We start from the raw sequence: 19,151 nt of genomic DNA on the forward strand, positions 1-19,151 counted from the left end.
TGAACCCATGACATTGGTGTTATAGGCTGAACTCTAACCAACTAATCTAACTGGTCAGCTCCCCCCTCCTTTATTTTTTATGTAAATTTAGCTATTTCTTGTTTATGGCTTCTGAGTTTTTGTATATACCCAGATCTTCTCTACTCTGCAGTTATATAATAATTCTTTCATAGCTTTCCACTAGTACTTTTATAGTATTGTTTTTACTTTTATTCATTTGAATTTTTCCTGGTAAGGTGTGAGGTATGAAGCCAACATTATCTCTGGATATCTACTCAGTTTTCCGTTACTATTTATTGAATAATTTATCATTTCTGTTATTTAAGATGCTACCTTTAATATATATTATGTTTTAATATTATACTATGTATAATATATACACATAATATATGTGTTTGGGTTTATTTCCAGATTTCTAAAAAATTTGGTTCTAGTGAGTTATTTATTCCTGAGTCAATTATTGTGAACTTATATTTTAAAATCTGACAGAGCTAGTCCCCCTTTTCAGAATTTTCATAAATATTCCTATTTATATATATATTTTTTTTAAATTTATTTTTCTATATTTTTGCTTTTAAAAGATCAACTTGGAAGAACTGACATATTTATGTTTTCTTAAGAAAACTGTAAAACATTTGCATTCAACAGTAGCATTTTTTGAAAAATGAGGTATAATGTACACACAGTAAACAGTACCCTTTTTAATGTACAGTTCTATGAATGTTGACAGATGAATTCAGTTGTGTAACCACCACAATCAAAATATAGCAATTCTCCATCACCTCCCACATTTCCCTTGGGCCCCTTTATAGTCAATATCTCCCCTCCCCAGACCAAGCTAACCACTGATCACTGTTCTATCCTTATAGTTTTGCCTATTCCAAATTGTCGTATAAATGGAATCATATAATATGAAGTCTTTGAATCTGGTTTCTTTCACTTAGCATAATGCATTTGAAACTCATCCATGTTGTGTTTATCAGTTTCTTCTTATTAAGTAATAATCCATTATATGGATGTATCAGTTTATCCACTCACTGAGTTGTTTCCAATTTGGGGTGATTATTAATAATATAGCTATAAACATTCACATGCACGTTTTCATGTAGAGAAAGTTTTCATTTCCCTTGAGTAAATACCTAAGAGTGGTATTGCTGGTTGTAGGGTAAAGTGCACATTTAACTTTATAAGAAACTGCAGAACTGTTTTCCAAAAAGACAGGAACATTTTGCATTCCACCAGGAATGTATGGAAGTTCCAGTTGCTCTGCATCCTTATCAGCACTTAGTATTGTCAGTTTTTAAAATTTTAGCATTGTAATATAGGTGTATGTGCTGATACTTCATAGTTTTTATTTGAATTTTTCTCATAATTAATGATGTTGATATCTTTTCAGATGTTTATGGTAAATCCACAATCTTTCATGAAGTGTTTGTGAAAATTTTTGCTCATTTTAAATTGGGTCATTTTCTTATCATTGAGTTTTGAGAGTTTATATATTGAGATTACATGATTTCCTGCAGAGAACACAAAGTTTTCTTCATCTTAATCTGGCAGATTTCTTATGGTTTATTCCTTGGATAAAATTTCTACTGTATATATATTTTTGTATCTTCTACATGATACACACATATCTACAGTGCTGTGGAAGTGGCTTGTTGGAACTGCTTGAAGTGGCTGCCATGTTAAGAAAACATGGTCTGAAAGCACAACAGTAGCTGGTCGCTGAGGGCCACTGGACTCCAGTGGTGAATAGTAAAAATGGACACTGGAACCCAGAAATGTCTTCCTGCCACAATAGTCTTGTGGTGTCAATGCCAGTGTTCTCTACTGACAAAAATTAACATTGTGCCAGCTGGTGAAAGAAAAATGTTTACACAGTTCAGCTCTAGTGTCACAAAATAGGGCAAAGAAAAGTGGATTTGGAGCTGCGAGACACTTAATTGATAATGGACACACCCCTAAATATTTTCTTGGTCATCTCCTCTTTTCTGTTTCAACTATGTATTGCCCTATTCAGGACTTCCTTATCTCATACTCAATTGCTCTAAAAACTTCCTAATTGGTTTTCCTACCTCTATTCTTGTCAACCTGAAATCAATCTTCAAAAAAGTTGAGTGATTTATTTAAAAGTCCAAATTTGACAATGATACTCTCCCACTAGAAATTCCTAAGTCCCTCCTCTAAATAAAGCATATTATGTGTTGCTTGTTCTGGTCCCTTTCCACCATTACCTGCTGTAAACTTTTAGACTAAAATGATTCTGCTTTTCCCTTCCCTGACATTGTTCGTAGAGGAAGGCCCTTGCCCCCACTTCACTTGGCTGTTTAGTCAGTTAGGAGGTCCTACTTCTTCCAGGAAGACTTCCCTGACAACCCGTCTTCCCCAAGTCTGGGCTAAGTATGCATCCCCTTTTCATAAATTAATTTATTCATTCATCTAAAGAATATTTGTGCTCTATGTTCCAGGCAATATGCTATATGGTTCCTGCTGTAGTCTACTAATGTATGAATTTTAGATGTGAACTTCAATGTGCTCTAAAGGAATGGAATTCTAAGAGGGCCTTTAATAAAGTTTTTTTAAAAGAGGCGTAGCTGAAAAGCTAGTGCAGTTGAAACAGAGAAGTGGTGTGTGTGAGAAGCGGCTAGAGAGGTAGGCAGCAGCCAGGAAATGAAAGGCCATGGCCATGTTAATGATTTTGCCTTAAATCAAGGACATTTGAACACTAAATATATGCCCGCATTAAGGAATTGTTAATTTTTTAAAAATGTGATAATAGTACTGTGGTTATGCTAAAAAAATAAAATCTTAATTTTTCTAGAGATACATAATGAAATGTCTTAAATTTCCCAGAGATACATAATGAAATGAAATAATCCAAGGGAGAAAGCAAAGGTGGGTGGGCCAGAGATAAAACAAGTTTGACCACTGTGTTGATGATAGTAGAAACTGGATGATGCAAATAGGACTATTGTATTTTAATTTTGCACATGCTTGAAATTTCCAATAATTTAATTGAGAAAAAAATTTAGTATTTATTCTAAGAGCAGTGAGAAGATATGAAGAGTAAGAATGCTGGCACACACAGATCTGATTTTAGAAAGACCTCTGTGGCTTCAATGAAGGGATCAGATTGGAAGAGGCCACAGTGGCTGTGGCAGGCCATTTTAACAGACTTTTGAATGGTTCAAGAAGAGAGATGAGGGTCGGACTGAGGAGGTAGAAACGGAAATGAGTGAATAGATCCAAGAGCCATTTTGAAGAACTTTAGAGTGAGGGGAGGTGGCATCCCTGAGATAGGGAACAATGCAAGAGAACTGTGCTTGGAGGTAGAAGAGGAAGAACATGGGCTGTCTTGGACAAGCTGAGTTGTGGATGCTTTTCAGACATCTAAGTGGAAATTTCAAGAAGGCAGTATGAGATTTCAGAGAAAGCCAGTATTCAGTTGGGGGTCTCTGGCATGTCACAGATGATCATTGAAGTGTGGTCATTTTATCTTTGCATTGAATAAAGGGAGTTTGGTGTAAGAAAGCCTTTGGCTGAGACTTAAAAAACTCAGACATTTAATGACCAAGGAGAAAGATGTACTAGAAGGGAGACAAAATGCTGGGTAGAGGTCTTGGGGGGATGGAGGGAGATGGCAGTGGTCAGAGAAGAAATACAATGTGTTGTGGAAATCTAGTAGTGGTCAAGTGTCTGATGTTTCTGAGCCAAGACAGACAAAAATTGCCCAATTATTTCAGTGACACATATGGCACTTGTGATTTTTCAAGCACTTTATGGAGTGACGGAAGCGAATGAGAAATTGGAATTGGTTAAGTGAATGGGATTTGAGCAATTGGAGAGAGCAAGCAAACTTCTAATAAGAACTTTGGCTGTGATGGTAAGGGGAAGATGGGTTAATAGCTGGAAGGGGAGTGTGGAGCTTTCTTAAGATGAAACAAGTTTGAGCATGTTTAAATGTTAATGGGTAGGACCACGAGGAAAGGAAATAGTTGAATATAAAGGGGAGAGAAGCCATAATTCATAGTGTGAGATTCCTGAGAAATAGCAGTAAACAGCATTCAAGAAAATGGGATTGCCTTAGTTATGAGGAAAGATACTTCCTCTAATGGAACAGGAAGGAGTGCATGAGTGATAGCTAAGTGGGTTTCTAAGCTGTGAGTGAGCTGAGGGAGTTCCTCATACAGTTTCTCTTCGCCACCTCTCCCCACTGAAATAGGAAAGGTCATCTAGTAAGAGTGAGGGAGAAGCAGGGAGAAGGAAGGGGGGAAAATTGAAGTGTGAATAGATGAAGAAAATCTGAAGTTGGTGATAATGAATTTAGAAATACTAAGTCTAAATTTTCAGTGTGCTCCATCAAATGCTGATCCAGTCCCAAAGCAATGGGGTTTTTACCTAAGGTGTCATGTACATCTATCATTGTACTTTATCATTTCTTTCATGTATCCATTCATAACTGTGTCTTTCAGTAAACTAAATTGAGATCAAGTGCTACATTTTAATTGGTTTTTGTATCCCTAGCTCCTGGTTTAATGCCTAGCCCAGTGGGGGTTCTCACAAATTTGTCAAATATAGAAATAAAGCTTCTGCCTTTACTTACAGCAAATTAGCTATAAACGAGTGTTTATTATCTACCAAGAATTATTCTATGTACTTCACATGAATTAACTCATTTAAGCCAAATAATAATCCACTGACTTAGGCACTATTTTCCGCTTTTCAGATGAACAAACTGAGGTACATAAAGATAAAATAACTATACAGAGTCCCACAGGAGTTAAGTGACGGAGCTGACTTGAAGCTAGATAATCTCTCAAAGGGGCTACTGTATGAATTTGTATCTAGGGCCTCTGCAAAAGCCAATAGTAAAAGAATGGGTAAACAACATAGTGATGGTCAGAACTGATTAGAATGGTAAGAGTATGTTCCTTGTGCTTGCTCCTAATTATTTCCAGCAAATAAAAATTTGTATAATTGCTATTCATGCAGAAGCAAGCTTATGTAATTATGTGATTATTTTAATAAATGAACACTGCAACATCAGTTAAGCCAAAGCATTCTAATAACTTCATACTATAGCTGACTGACCGAAACTGCAATCACTTATCTTCATGGTTTGGATATTTTCTTTGTAAAAACATCTATTATCATAATGGAAAGTTACTTCAATAAACGACATATTTCAAAACAATGAATGATGTCAACAGTATCAGATGATATTAGGTTATCTCTGCTTCACAGTACGTAAAACTGGTATTTGAAAACTCATGAGGATCCACTTCAATATCCTATGATGTCAAATATCCAGATCTAACATTGGGTAAAAATTTAAAAGTGAAGAAAAGGAAATAAGGAAATGAACATTCACGTGGCAAGGGATGAAGTCTCTTTTCTTCCTATAGGAAAGCCTTCCAAATCTCAGATTAAATTAAAAGCCTCAGGCAAATTAAAACCTAAAACTCTAAACCTCAGGCAAATTAAAAAATTCCAAACTGAAGGAAGACTTTCAAAAGTAGTCACTACAATCAGTTCATGTGAGAAGTTGCATCATTATTATCACAAATGTTTATTGAGTGCCCATAGAACTCATGGCACCTTCATGGTGTTTACAGAGCTTTACTTATATGCTGACCTTGCCCTTAAGGAGCTTACAATCTAGCTGAAAGACAGAGAAATGCAGATGCAATGGAGCAATGAGTGAACAGACACTACAGACTCAAAAATTACCATAAAAAAACACATACCGTAAAATAAGGCTTAATGGGGATGGCAAGGATGGTAAAGTCCTGCATATATTCTTGGTTTCTTGAAGGGGACAGATATTTAGAATACTCAAGGGACATAGAGTGGAGTTGAGAAAACCAGGATGCAAACAAGACACTTCCTATATTCTGCTTCTCTCTTTCCCTACTACCCGCAGGTGGGGAGAATTGCAAAATGAGGAATATGGGGAGAGAGATAATGGGGTAACAGAACCTTTTCAGTACTCCTTTAGCACCTCTGATTATGTGGTGACTTAGACTGGAACAAAGTTACTATTTAGATAATTTTTTTTTCCTTTGGCTTTTTGTGACCAGTAAGGGGATCGGAACCCGTGGCTTGGTGTCGCCCGCACCCAGCTAGTGAGCGCACCGGCCATCCCTATATAGGATCCGAACCCGCGGCAGGAGCACTGCTGCTCTCCCAGCGCAGCACTCTCCTGAGTGAGCCACGGGGTCGGCCCACTACTATTTAGATAATTTAACAGCTGTCCTAGACCATTCTTAAACTGTTTCAAAGGTAAAAGCCAAAAAAACCCAGTTTCTCTGCACCAGTTCAATATACATGGATGTATGTAACTTAATGAAAAAGTTAAGATGACCAGAACTGCCACTATGCTAATGACCACTGGACTGGATGTAACAATACAGATATGGCAGAATTGCTTGTTACACAGGTGGTGCACCTTGAAATCACACTGGGAGCTACTAGATTTATGGCAGAATATACAGGTACAAAGGGAAACGGTTAAAGGTAGAAAATACCCAGAATGGGTAATAGATAAATTTCCTGCTAATGAGTTGAACTGGGGGGACAACCCCTAAGACACAAGAAGTATGGTAATACCATAGGAGAAAGAATAGTTATCTTGATCTTGATCCTCTCTCCCTTGCCAATTGAGTCAAAATAGGGAGTGATTTTTTTTGAGAGAGATACCCTCCTTAACCAAGTCCAAGAGTTGGATATTATCACTGTACCTAAAAAGAGTAAAAAGGTAACTATGTACACAAAAAATGGGGGAACGGGTGGCTCACAGGGCTCAAAAACAGAGCAATGGAGAGGACGGGACACTGAGGGAATTATCTGGAAGGCAGGTAATTAGAGTTTGAGAGTGCCACAAAAAGCAGGTAAATTAAAGCAAATTATCAGAAAATTTTAACAGATGTTTCAAAATAAAGCTGCAAGAAATCTTGGGTAAAATTAGAGAGTAACCACAGATAAGGAATCCACTGGCTACACACATCAGAGGTAAGATATGGTCAGTGAAAATAGGATTCATGCTTGAAGAAAAAAAAGTTAAGTGAAAAAGGTTATAAAAATTTCTTTTAAAAAGAATAAAAGTGGAAGAACTAAGTAACCTGGAGTAGGCAGCATATTTAGAACTATAAAAAATACAAAACTTGTAGAAAGAAGGCAGAAATTTGGGCAAAGAGAATATAAGTGATTGTAAGGGAGTACTGCAGTCCTCTGGTGGGAGGTAGATTAGAAAGAATCTGCAGGAACATTTACTTTTCTTCATACTCAGCTGCTCTTATACACAAAGTAGTAGCTGTCAAGTTAATTTTATGAACAGTACAACTCGACATGGACATCCTGGACAAAATTTGTCTCACCTGAAGAGCCAGGACTTAGAACGTTCAAAATTAATTGAACTGCTAGGTTAAGGCTTTAGGGGAAAAAATGTTAAATCTACCTTCCCTATCCATGACTGATGTGATAGTTAATGTGAAATGAGACACTATAGTTCACACTTGTGTCCAATCACATTGGAATACAGGCTTTACAAATCATTTTTTCATCTTCCTTTATTAACCTAACAATTAAGATTGCACTAAGGCCATCGATGTGCACCTTGATCTGATTTAAAGGCATCTATGCAGCAACACTTTATTACTGTATTTTTTTTTTTTTTACATACCCTTTTTCCTTTAAATCTTCAAAATGTCAAGTTTGTCAGGCACAGATTTGCTAGTTTAGTGTTTGCATCAGATGTCTGGACAAATTTTTCCTTCCTGTCATTTAATTATTGGCTGATATTTAATGAGTTTTGCCAACATGAGTAAAAAGCAAAAAACGGTTTAAGAATACTCAAATATCTTGTACTTCAAAACAGTCAACAATACAGTCTAATGGAAATTTTATACATAAAAAGGTAAATAATTCGCCAAACCTCAGGAGTTAACAATTAGTATATGCTTTTGATTAAAGCTAAATTGGCCTGTTTATACTTCACCTTAATAGCTTCAATGAAAGATTCAACTCTGAAAACTGAAAAAGGTCAAACAATTTCAAGATTTATGTAAGCTTCTGTAACAATGTTAGCCATTCCTAAGCATACAAAACAAGCTAGGAAAAGCTACATAAACATTTTTTGGATTAGTTCACAATATCTAAATGATAGTAATTGGAAGCACTGAATGATACGAGTTGAGATCTGGGCCTTATGTGGCCCTTAGCAGCTGTGTGACCTTGGGCATATCACATTTTGACAACTATCATCTGAAGGGGAGGATAACAGATCATACTCTAATTCATGGACTCCTACGGATCCTCTAAAACTGTATGGAAAACTGCACACATATATATTTTTGGGGGGAAGCTGGTCCAAGTTTTCATTAGGTTCTCACAGGTGACCTTGATCCAAAACTAAGCTTGCACTATATAAGGTGATTACGTCTACATTGCTCCAGTTCTAAATACTGATATTCCCTTATGGTAGGTAGAAATCTAAAATGGCTCCCAAGATGCCCTGATATATGTACCCTGTATAGCCCCTTCCCTTGAATGCAGGCAGGATCTGTAAATATGATGGATATCACCTTGTGACTGGATTACAATGTAGGGCAAAGGTGAAGGGATTTTGCAAATGTAATTAAGGTACTTAATCAGTCTGGCTTTGGGTTAGTCAAAAGGGAGATTATCCTGTCGGAGGGTGGGCCTGACCCAATCAGGTAAGCCCTTTAAAAGAGGGCTTAGGGCCTTCCCTGAGATTAGAAATTCTCCTGCTGGACTTGACGAATCAAGCTACCAGTTCTACAGCTGCAAGAATTCTGTGGCTCTGGCTGACAATTTGATTGCAGCCCTGTGAGACCTTGAGCAGAGACCTAGCTAAACCCTAACTGGACTCTTGACCCACAGAAACTGTGAAATAGCAAAATATATTTGGTGTTTTAAGCCACTAATGTGGTAATTTGTTACATGGCAACCAGTTTTTAAAGCCAAAATTTAGCTTAATTTCTGTAACGTTTTTCTGGAGGGAACTGAAGCAATGAAAAATTCAAAAAGGGTACCCCATAAATTACTTGTTATAATAAACCCAGTGATTTTACAATGCAGTTACACCTTTAAAAAAGCATAGAAAAACTCCTTAACCTGTGAATTGTAGTCAAGGTAAACTTAAACTAAATTACACCACACCCCTCACATCCTTCCAAATGTATTTCTAATGATTAGTGGATAGCTTCAATTATAGATATGCTCTAGATTTGGTCCAGAGCAATATGGGAAGTACGAATTCCACCATGACACACAATTACTAAAGTCTATGAAAATCAGACAGCAAATAATACCTTTAAAGATATATTTTATGCTGGCTGGTTAGCTCAGTTAGTTAGGGAACAGTGTTGATAACACCTAGGTCAAGGGTTTGGATCCCTGTACTGACTAGCCACCCCCCCCCCCCCCCCGCCAAAAATATATATATATTTTAGACTACGGCTTCTCACACAGCTCTTTTATATATATATATTTTTTTGGGGGGGAGGGGCCGGTATTCTTAACTTTTATAGCAACTGAGAAGGGCCCAATGCTCAAAAAAGACAGTTTAAGACAAAAAAGTCAAAAACATTTAGCTTATTAGATTTATTCCATTTTTTTCCCTCACCAGAAATAATGGTCTATGTTAGAAATGAATCAATTTCCTAAATCACTGAGAATTTAAAAAAAGAGTTGTGTTTAAATCAGGTAACTGTGGTGAACTGTTAGCTATACTGAAACACTTTCAGACACAGAAGAGCCCTTCCTAGAATTCTATTAAAAAAAAAATCAATGACCTATGAGACCATAGGTAGAAATAAAATACTTAAAACTCCAGGTAGCCCTTGTTAATATTACTCCAACCTATTTTATATATAAAGATAACTATTCTATAAACTAACTAGCCTATTACAAGCTCACTGGCTTACTATAAACGAGATTTTTGTTTACTTAGAAACACAAATTATGCAAAGTACTGTTATGTTCACCTTCCAGTAACTAAAGTTTTCTGTTAAAACCATGCTTTGTATGCAATCTATCATTTGGGGCCATATGTTGAAGTTATAGGACTACTTAAAATATAGTTCATGTCATCTCAGTTTAACCTGCTTGGAGTGAATGAAGGTCAAAACCTTGATTTGAACAAGGAGAGAGCAGAAGCATAGATGGTGTCAACTGAACAAATTCAGTGGGCTATTATGTCTATAATGCAATTACAGAATTTATGAAATTTTTTGTTACATTGGTTCTAGGTAAAAAGCTTAAGAAGGTAATATAAGCCACTGAGTTATACTCTAACTTTACATTAGTATTAAAAAAAAAAAAAAAAAAATCCACACACCACACATACACACCCCATGTAAAACATTGCTTTAAATTTTAATGTTTATTTCCCCAAGACAGCCTAGCCTGCATTCTACTTGGATAAATTTTACAAGCTAGTTTTCTGCTGCTTCTAGTTTTAAACTTTAACCATGTTTCTGATGACAAAGGAATGCTGCAAAAATACTCTAGTTCAACAAAGAGTTATGATCACAAAATAATTTTTATCCATTCTACAGTGTTTCAGAATTACCAGTTGATTTTTAAACACAAAGTAGATATAGATGCTAATGGTGGCTAATCTGGTATGTTTCTTATAGCAAACTGTTGTTCATGCAACACTTGTGCTCAAAGGGGAAGGCACAGGATTTCCTACAATGAGCCACCTTATAAAGAGTTCTTTTTGTACAAATTAATTTATGTCACATTTAATTTAGTGTGCATAACCTCAAAACTGAGGTATTATTCCAATTTATAAAAACCACTTGCATAACTTTTATGCAAGTTTTAAAAATACAAAGTTTTCTCCCTAAAGTGGCTCAAAATAGATTGTTCATGGCTGCCTACATCTAAGATAAAAAGATTCTAAAACAATTGAACAGATTAGGCATATTATTAAAGGTGTTCAAACCATTACTTGATTTGTACATCTACTCAAACCTCTTCATCGGTCTTTATTCAGCAGTACATATGCACCAAATTCCATTTTAGAAGTTTCCATATCATTTTCATAGAAAACAAAGTTTGAAAACAAGTAACATTTAAACACAGCACGGTATTCTACCACAACCGAAACTTTTTCTCCTTCCTCTTTACAGGACTCAACAAAATCTAAAAATGAACTATGCTGTAGATTTACCTCATGCAAAGATCTTTATGTTATCTCTGAAAATGAAAAGAATGGCTTTTTAAGCACATTTTACTGTTTTATACTATTATGGCAACTTGTGTACTGCAACACAGTCTATTTTTGAGGGTAATTTATGATTTTTTTCATGCAAAAATCTACACAAATTAGTTTTGATGATATGGAAAGCTTTTCATAGCATCAAACATTCATCTGGTGCAAATGCACAGGGAAACCTTCCTGAAAAGTTTTCTGACTTGAGAAGCAACTAAAAAAAAGCCATACTAGGTAAAGTAAATAAAAACTTTTAAAAAAAGGAGGGGGGAGGGTCAGGTTGGGAAAAGGGAAGAGGGGAAATAGAAAACACAGGCTGCAGAGTAAACCAATGTCTGCTGCTAAACCGGTCTTTGTTTTCATGTCCAGTGTACATTAACACTTATGATCTCCCTTTGATGATTTACTAGGTTTGTTATCAGCCCCCTGAAGGCGAATCAAGCTTGCATGCGTTCACATACAGCACCACAACCACACTCTCGTACACAGTCACTCCAGGACTAGGAGTCTGCTTCATGAGTGAAGAGCCCTAGATTTGAAAGATGAACCTGGCTCTCCATCACTGAGCCAGACATTCATTCAACACTGTCCATTCACACACTGCTTCATAGCGAGGCCTGGGCTCATTTTCCTTTGACTTATGGGCATCCTATTCTTTCATGCTTACAAGGCTTGAAGATGACAGTACTGCACTTTCCCCTCCGTTGATATAGAGTAAGTCAATGTTCCTTCTCAGGCACTGAAGAACTGTGACCTGTAGCCCTTTTTACTTTGGACGACCTAAATAAGCATTCATGTAAAGTTTTTGTTACTTTTTGCCACTCATTCTCACTCGCACCCACTCGCCATCTTGACCTCATTTGGGTATTTTCTGTGATTCCAAATGAAATCTTCACATTTTCTTTCCCGATTTAATGCAGCAGCAGATCCCATGAGCCAAGCTTGATGGATCAAACCTTTTTATATATATGTATATATATATATATTTCAGTGCTGCATTGTACCTAACTTCCACAATATCTTTCTAAAACTGGAACCCTTCCGTTGGTACATTGGCAGATGAATTGAAACCAAACGTTCCACCTTGAATTGCCTCTGGAACAAGGCTAGGATCTTCATCAATCTAGGGGGGAAAAGAAAAATAATGTTATGGTTAGTTTTAGAGTACACATAAATAGCATTATAATAATATTCCTATTATCCTTAAAAAAAAAAAAAAAACGGGTAACAGAGATGAGTGTCAATATTGTCCTACCATTCTTTAGAAAGCTGAAACACTTTGTAAAGCCTTTTTCTTAAGAGATGCCAAAATGAAATGAAACTTATGAGAATATGCAAGATAGATATTTCCAAAAGTACGAAATAGCCATACAAAATTGGAGATACTCCTAAGTCTCAAACTGAGCGGATACACATTGGTACTACAATTCCCCTTTACCCAGGCAAGTAGATAAAGTTGATGACATTAAAAAAAAATTTAATGCCACCACTTTTGGAAAGTAAGTATAATCTTTGGTTAGTCTTTTAATACCAATCAGAGACAAATGGTATTTGGGCTTAAAATAGTAAAATAACAGCTCGTTAAAAATGGATAAATAATATTCTATACGGTTTATGTCTAAAAGTTCTTTTTTGAAATTCCACAAAATTACAAGCCTACAGTGTAGTTCTTATAATCATGTACACCTACCTGAATTATTCTTTTCATGTAAGAGAGTAACAAAGAACTGCATATTGAGGTATTAGAAATCATAAGGCCTTGTCACCATATGCAAATTAGGACTTCCAAAATCCAACTTTAAGACATATGATTAAAGTTACTTTTAACCGAGTATGCTTTTTCTAGATTTTATTTCTGATTTATTTAACTGGCATTTTATTCTAAATAGGACTTAGGTTCGACATCTGTAAGTAGTCTATCATTTTCTTTTCTAGTATTGTCCTTTTCAGGTTAATGTTCACACTATCCATGCTTAACAAAACATTTAATAACATTCCACTCTTTTTTGATAAAGTGAAAAAGTATGTGGTAAAAGACTTATCTGAAAAGTCGAGAAAATCATTCAAGAAATCTATTGGTGGCTGTATCTAACCATTATAATTTTCTAAGGAGCAACTGCTTTAATTTTAGATTTACTTTCCCAAAGAGGTAATACTAAAAATAAGTTAATACTTTAATTTCAACTACTATATACTGACAATCTGAAGATACTTTGGTATACTATACCTTACACTGTATAGTGCCTTATCTTTTCTGATAATTTATTATTTTCATTTCTTCTATGTATTATCTTCATTTGTTTTTGGTCACCAAATAAAAATAACAGGGCAACATTTTCAAATGTGGATTGACTAATTTACTGCCATACAAAATTTAATATAGGCTATGCTAGTATGACTGTTTTGTTTATAAAGAAGTTATGATATTAACAATAAAAAATATGAGAACTATAAAGATAGCAAGTGAAAATAAAGCCTGACTCATCCAGTATCAAAAAAAAAAATCCTCAGGGCTGGCCAGTTAACTCGGCTGGTTAGAGCACAGCCTTGTAACCCCAAGGTCATGGGTTAAGATCCCTGTACTGGCTGGCCACCCAAAAAAAAAAAAAAAAAATCCTTACCTTTTTGCCATTAGAGTTAATATGCCCTGAAGGAATTTTAAAATATTGAAATATTTATTTATAAAGCCATGACATTATTGTCACATACCTATTTTAATTCCATTTTAAAAAATACATACATCCTCTAGCTTACTACCATTATTTCATCCAGACTTTTATTTATACATAAAACTAAGAAAACTATAAAATTATGAAATACATCATCTGAAGAGAAGAACTGATCAATGATCTCATAGGCCAATTTGTAGATGTCTTCATTTTCATGATTTTGAAGTTGTTCAATTTTCTCCAGTCCTGCAAGAAATTTTATGAGTGAAACAATGGTAATATTTAAAAAGTAGTGACAAGTTACAATAATCTTGGAAACACATAATCCAATTTTTGGTTTGCAAATTTTTTGGATCACAATTTTGGGGAATCTATTCTGAAGGTGAATCTTAAATATACAGAGATTTTATGAACAAAGATGTAGCATATTTTTCTTAAAATAAATTACCAACTTGAGTGTCTTACTGCATGTAAATGTATAAGTTAGCAAAGGGACATCTACTAAGCAGGATAATATATATAGTCAATGTTTATAGAGTACTAACACGTAAAATTACTTTTGTTAAAAGTAAAAAGCAGAATCTTCCTACTTTCTAGCATCTGCCATGCTTTTCTAGTGAGCATGTATGAAAAAGAAATTAAAAATACTGGTGATTAATAAACATGAAGCTTAAGACGCCTGTTAAGTATTCGTGAAGATGATCAAGATCAACCACAGTATTTCAGGGAAAAAGTGAATTCTCCCTGTAAACACTAATGAGTTCATTAAATCATAGGCAGAAACATTAAAAACAATGTGTGTGTGTATATATATATATCTACTTGTTGATATACAAACTGGATCTTGTTTTACTTTATAGAAGTAATAAATTTAAGGCCTCTAAAATAAAGTGAAACTGACCCTTCATAAGTGTTCTTCCTCTATTCATTCCTTAAATGGAGGAAGTTATCTTGGGCTCATTTTTCCCTCTACACACTCTCCTTTTAGGGTCCTTCCATTAAAAAATGTAGCTACTACATACAGGCTGAGGATTTGAAAATCTATAGCTTCATTTGCCTCACATGCATGAAATTCAAATGCCTGCATGGTAATTTCACCAGGATATTTCACAGGTGCCTAAAACTCAAACTGCCCAAACACAGTTTGTTATTTGCCCTCTTCATTTGAAATGTTCATCCTATAATTGTATTCTTACTTTGTAATAATTAACAATAGCTTGAAATCTGAGAGACAGCCTATGTTCTCCTTTTCTTCAATATCTCACAATCAAATCTCAAAAACCCCAAAGTCTATCCATTTTTTGAATCTTGTCATCTTCTCTTTGTCTCTATTATTACTGTCTTCAATTATTGTGGCCTAACCACTATATACTCTCCAAACTGGTCTCCATGCCTTCTATCTCCAAAGGCCCCATTCCCAAGATATCCATGTTCCATCTAAACACACCAGTCCCCTTGGTAAAAGCTTCCAAAGGCTTTGTCATAATCTATGGCAAAATTCATTGGGGAGCTTATAAAATAAAGATTCCTGGGTCTTACCTCCAGGGAGTTAGGCAATGCTCAAGAATCTATATTTTTTATTTTAACATATAAAAATATTTCAGTAATTAAAATGCATGGTAAAAAAAAAAATCAAGAAGGAAAAATAATTAACTATGCCTGTTAATTTTTCTGGTACTTACTCCCTATTTAATTTCCTAACATTTATTCCTCATCTCCTGTTCCTAACTTGATAGTTATGCATTATTTTTTGTTAGATTTTGTCACTTTAGTAACTTTAAATATGCTACTTTCCATCCTCTTGACCTCCCCCACTTAGTTGAAGACATGGTTGTCCCATGCTTGCAGTTACCTCTACTTTCACTCACTTCTCAACTTGTCAGAAATACCTTACCTTTATGCTTATACAGGTTGACAACACTTACATTATGTTCCACAACCATATCTGAGACTTCCATTTTCTGTCTATAAGAGTTGAAAGCTAATATGTTTTGTTTACATTCCAGGTGGCTCTGCTACACAGCCAGATTTGGGAACCACTGCCTTATAAAGTATCTGCTGTGCTACAAAACTTACAGGACTTTGAGGCATCTGGTTGTTGGCTATCATCTCTTGGTAGTTTCTACTCCATACTTTGTGATTCAGCAACAATGAACTACTTATAATTTGCTGAATGCTATTTCTCACCTCAGACTTTGCTCATGGTGTTATCTCTGCCTGGATCACCTTTCATCCCTTTTTACTTTATTAATCCTTATTCATCTCTCAAAATCCAGCTCAGGTTTCACTTCCTGCTTCTTCCAGGATGGATTAGGTATCCCATTTTGTTGTACATTTCTATTAGGGTAATTAGCACATTAAATCAGTTCATACTTTTCAAGACTAGACTACATGCCTTAAGGGCAAGGACTGTGTCTTGTTTACTGTTGTTTTCCCAGTACCTCAGTACAGTGCCTGTTTAATACATGGCACCAATTCAGTTACCTAAGCATATGCAAGAGACTGAGCAGGACTATAAATATAGAATATAGTATTTATTTTATTCTGTTACTTGATTATCTAAGACAGAAAAATACAGAGGTGCTACATTAGTCAGGAAATAAAAGTAGTCACAAAAAGAACATTAAAATGTGAAACACTAACTTATAATAAACTTACCTCCACATTCTTCTATAAGATTGGCTATGGTTTCTGCCTCATCTTCAGCCATTTTTAATATATTACTTAGTCCATCAAGTACTACTTGAACAACTTGTGCATCTTTTACCGTCAGCAAGTTGCAAAAAGGTGGAATAACATTTTGTTGGATAAGGTAGGCCACCTGAAGAATAAAAACACCATGAAATAATAAAATGTATGTGAACTTTGTGTACCATATTATCTCACTGAAATGTACCATATTATCTCACTGAAATAACTTTTACTTTAAAACTTTGAGTATGGAAACATGACCTCATCTTTGCCATGTTAAGTTAGACTATATTATTAATCTAACCTCCTTTTCTTTCAAATGTAGTAAATTTTTCTTGAATTTAGGAAAAAACTAAAATGAAAGTTGAAGAATCACTCAAATTCATATTGAATATTTTTTGCTATGAAGAATACTTCCTTCAAAGGCCCTTTCCCCTTTAAGAGTAAGAAATTATGAGATCAGTTAAGAGGCTGCATGTTATTTTTATAAAACGACAATGGTTCTATGTGACAGGATCCACTGGCTCTTTGCTATAACATTTCACATTCTCATATGCATGGCCACCTATCAATTCACTATTCTATTGGTTTCATAATATTTTCCAATCATTTTAATATTTTGTTAGTTACTATTTCTATGCATTATACTTCTATTCCTGCTCTGCATTCATATTTGAATGGATTCACTGCTCATCACCAGTCCACAGCTTTTTTGTGAGTTATCAATTTACTGTCACTCAGCTTCAATTCACCCTTTTTCACCTCTGTGAAACAGATCTACTGTTCCTTTGCCAGCTGGCACAGTGAGAAGCTTTGTCACACGCACAACCCCGAGAGTGAGTGCCTCTTTAAATTTTACACCCTAGGCACCTCACACTCCTCACCCTAGTTCCTAATCCCAGCCATTTGGTTGAGTCTGGTTGAGTTTAATTCTTTATTTGGTTTCCTGCTGGTGAATTTGTTTTTTGTTTGTTTGTTTGTTTGTAGAGGTTTTGTGGTTTACTTGTTAGGAGAATCTCTGAGCCAATTTCTTTCTGCAATATTAACCTAAAAAAAGTCTGTTCTTTCTTAAAACTGTAAAAAACCAAAAAACAAAAGAACAACCCTGGCTATACTGACTATAGTGGCCTCAATCTTACTATAGATTAAAAAATTCTTGTAGGCCAACAAGTTGGGAAAAGAACACTTCTATTCTATGGAATATGACTAAAGGAAGTCAAGGTGATACTTTTATGTGAAAAAAAAATCAGAATGTCTGTTTTGTTGCTATTATTTTAAATTATGATTTACTTAAATCTAAATCTTAGAATTACGTATACTGTTATTTTACCAGTTTTGAGAAATAAACATGAGCTCAACTTACTTGATCTTTCCTTCCACTAATTGTTAAGTTACTTATGGCCCAAGCAGCTTCTTTCTGAGTGCCAAAATCTCCCTGTAAAAAAGCAAAGCAAAAGGCTACAAATTGGAATATGGGGTAAACTGGAAAAAATGTTTTCTGAAATGATTTTCAACTGCTTATTTCCCCAGGTTTCCTTCTAAGCTTTTCTATATATATCTATAGATATATATATCGATATATCTATAGATATATATCGATATATATATCTATAGATATATATAGATATGTACAAAACTTTTACTTACTAAGATAAACCTGTGAACTATACCCAATCTACCCTAAACATATGGAGACTCCTTTTTGTGATCTGGAAACAAATTGACTTGATATTACTATTCAATAACATCAGATTAAATGAAGTCAATGATGAATGAAATAAAATTAGTAAAGAAAAATTTGAAAAAGTCTACAACCTCACTACAAAGAGTCAAGTTAAAACAACAGATCCTCTTTTTCCAACCAGCTGGCTGGTATAGGGATTCAAACCCTTGACCTTGGTATTATAACACCTCACTCTAACCAACTGAGCTAGCTAGCCAGCAAAATAACATATCCTTTTAAACTCATAACAAAGTTTAAAAAATGATAATATCTACCACTAATGAAACTATGATAAAAGATGTTATATATTCATTGCCCTTCAAATACAAATTGACTTTTTTTTTGTGACCGGCACTCAGCCAGTGAGTGCACCGGCCATTCCTATATAGGATCTGAACCCGCGGTGGGAGCATTGCTGCGCTCCCAGTGCCGCACTCTCCTGAGTGCGCCACGGGATCGGCCCTCAAATACAAATTGAAAAAGTTTATTTAAAAATCATTTAAAAAGTCATATGACTTAGTAATCTCACATTTGAGAATTTACCAAGAGAATAACTTAAAACAAAGTAACATCATATATCTTTCTATATATGGTCACAGTAGTACTGCGACTAAAAAGTGAAAGCAACCACAATTCTCAATAGGGGCATAATTAATTAATTACAGTAAATGTACTGAATAAAATAAGCAGCTATTAATATTAAAATAAGCAACCTGAAAAATGCTTTTAATGTATTAAGAAAAAACATGTATAAGACAAATGCAAATTAAAACAGCAGTGAGATATCTGTTCATCTTTATCAGACTGAGAAAATCCAAATATTTGT

The 19,151-nt window shown here is 35.0% G+C and overlaps 1 protein-coding gene across 1 annotated transcript in view; it reads right to left on the bottom strand.

Annotated features, from left to right (window-relative positions):
* Window positions 1–10,390: 10,390 nt before the first annotated feature.
* KPNA4 (karyopherin subunit alpha 4) overlaps window positions 10,391–19,151 on the bottom strand; it is a 50,452-nt gene continuing 41,691 nt past the window's right edge. Inside the window, exons 14-17 of the mRNA XM_063088431.1 lie at window positions 17,966–18,037; window positions 16,570–16,732; window positions 14,063–14,157; window positions 10,391–12,365 (exon numbers count right to left, since the gene is read on the bottom strand). Of these exons, the coding sequence (XP_062944501.1) occupies window positions 12,267–12,365; window positions 14,063–14,157; window positions 16,570–16,732; window positions 17,966–18,037 (429 nt within the window). The 3' untranslated portion in view covers window positions 10,391–12,266. The remainder of the gene's footprint in view (window positions 12,366–14,062; window positions 14,158–16,569; window positions 16,733–17,965; window positions 18,038–19,151) is intronic.

Source organism: Cynocephalus volans, chromosome 1 (genome assembly GCF_027409185.1).
Source record: "Cynocephalus volans isolate mCynVol1 chromosome 1, mCynVol1.pri, whole genome shotgun sequence".
NCBI lineage: Eukaryota > Metazoa > Chordata > Mammalia > Dermoptera > Cynocephalidae > Cynocephalus > Cynocephalus volans.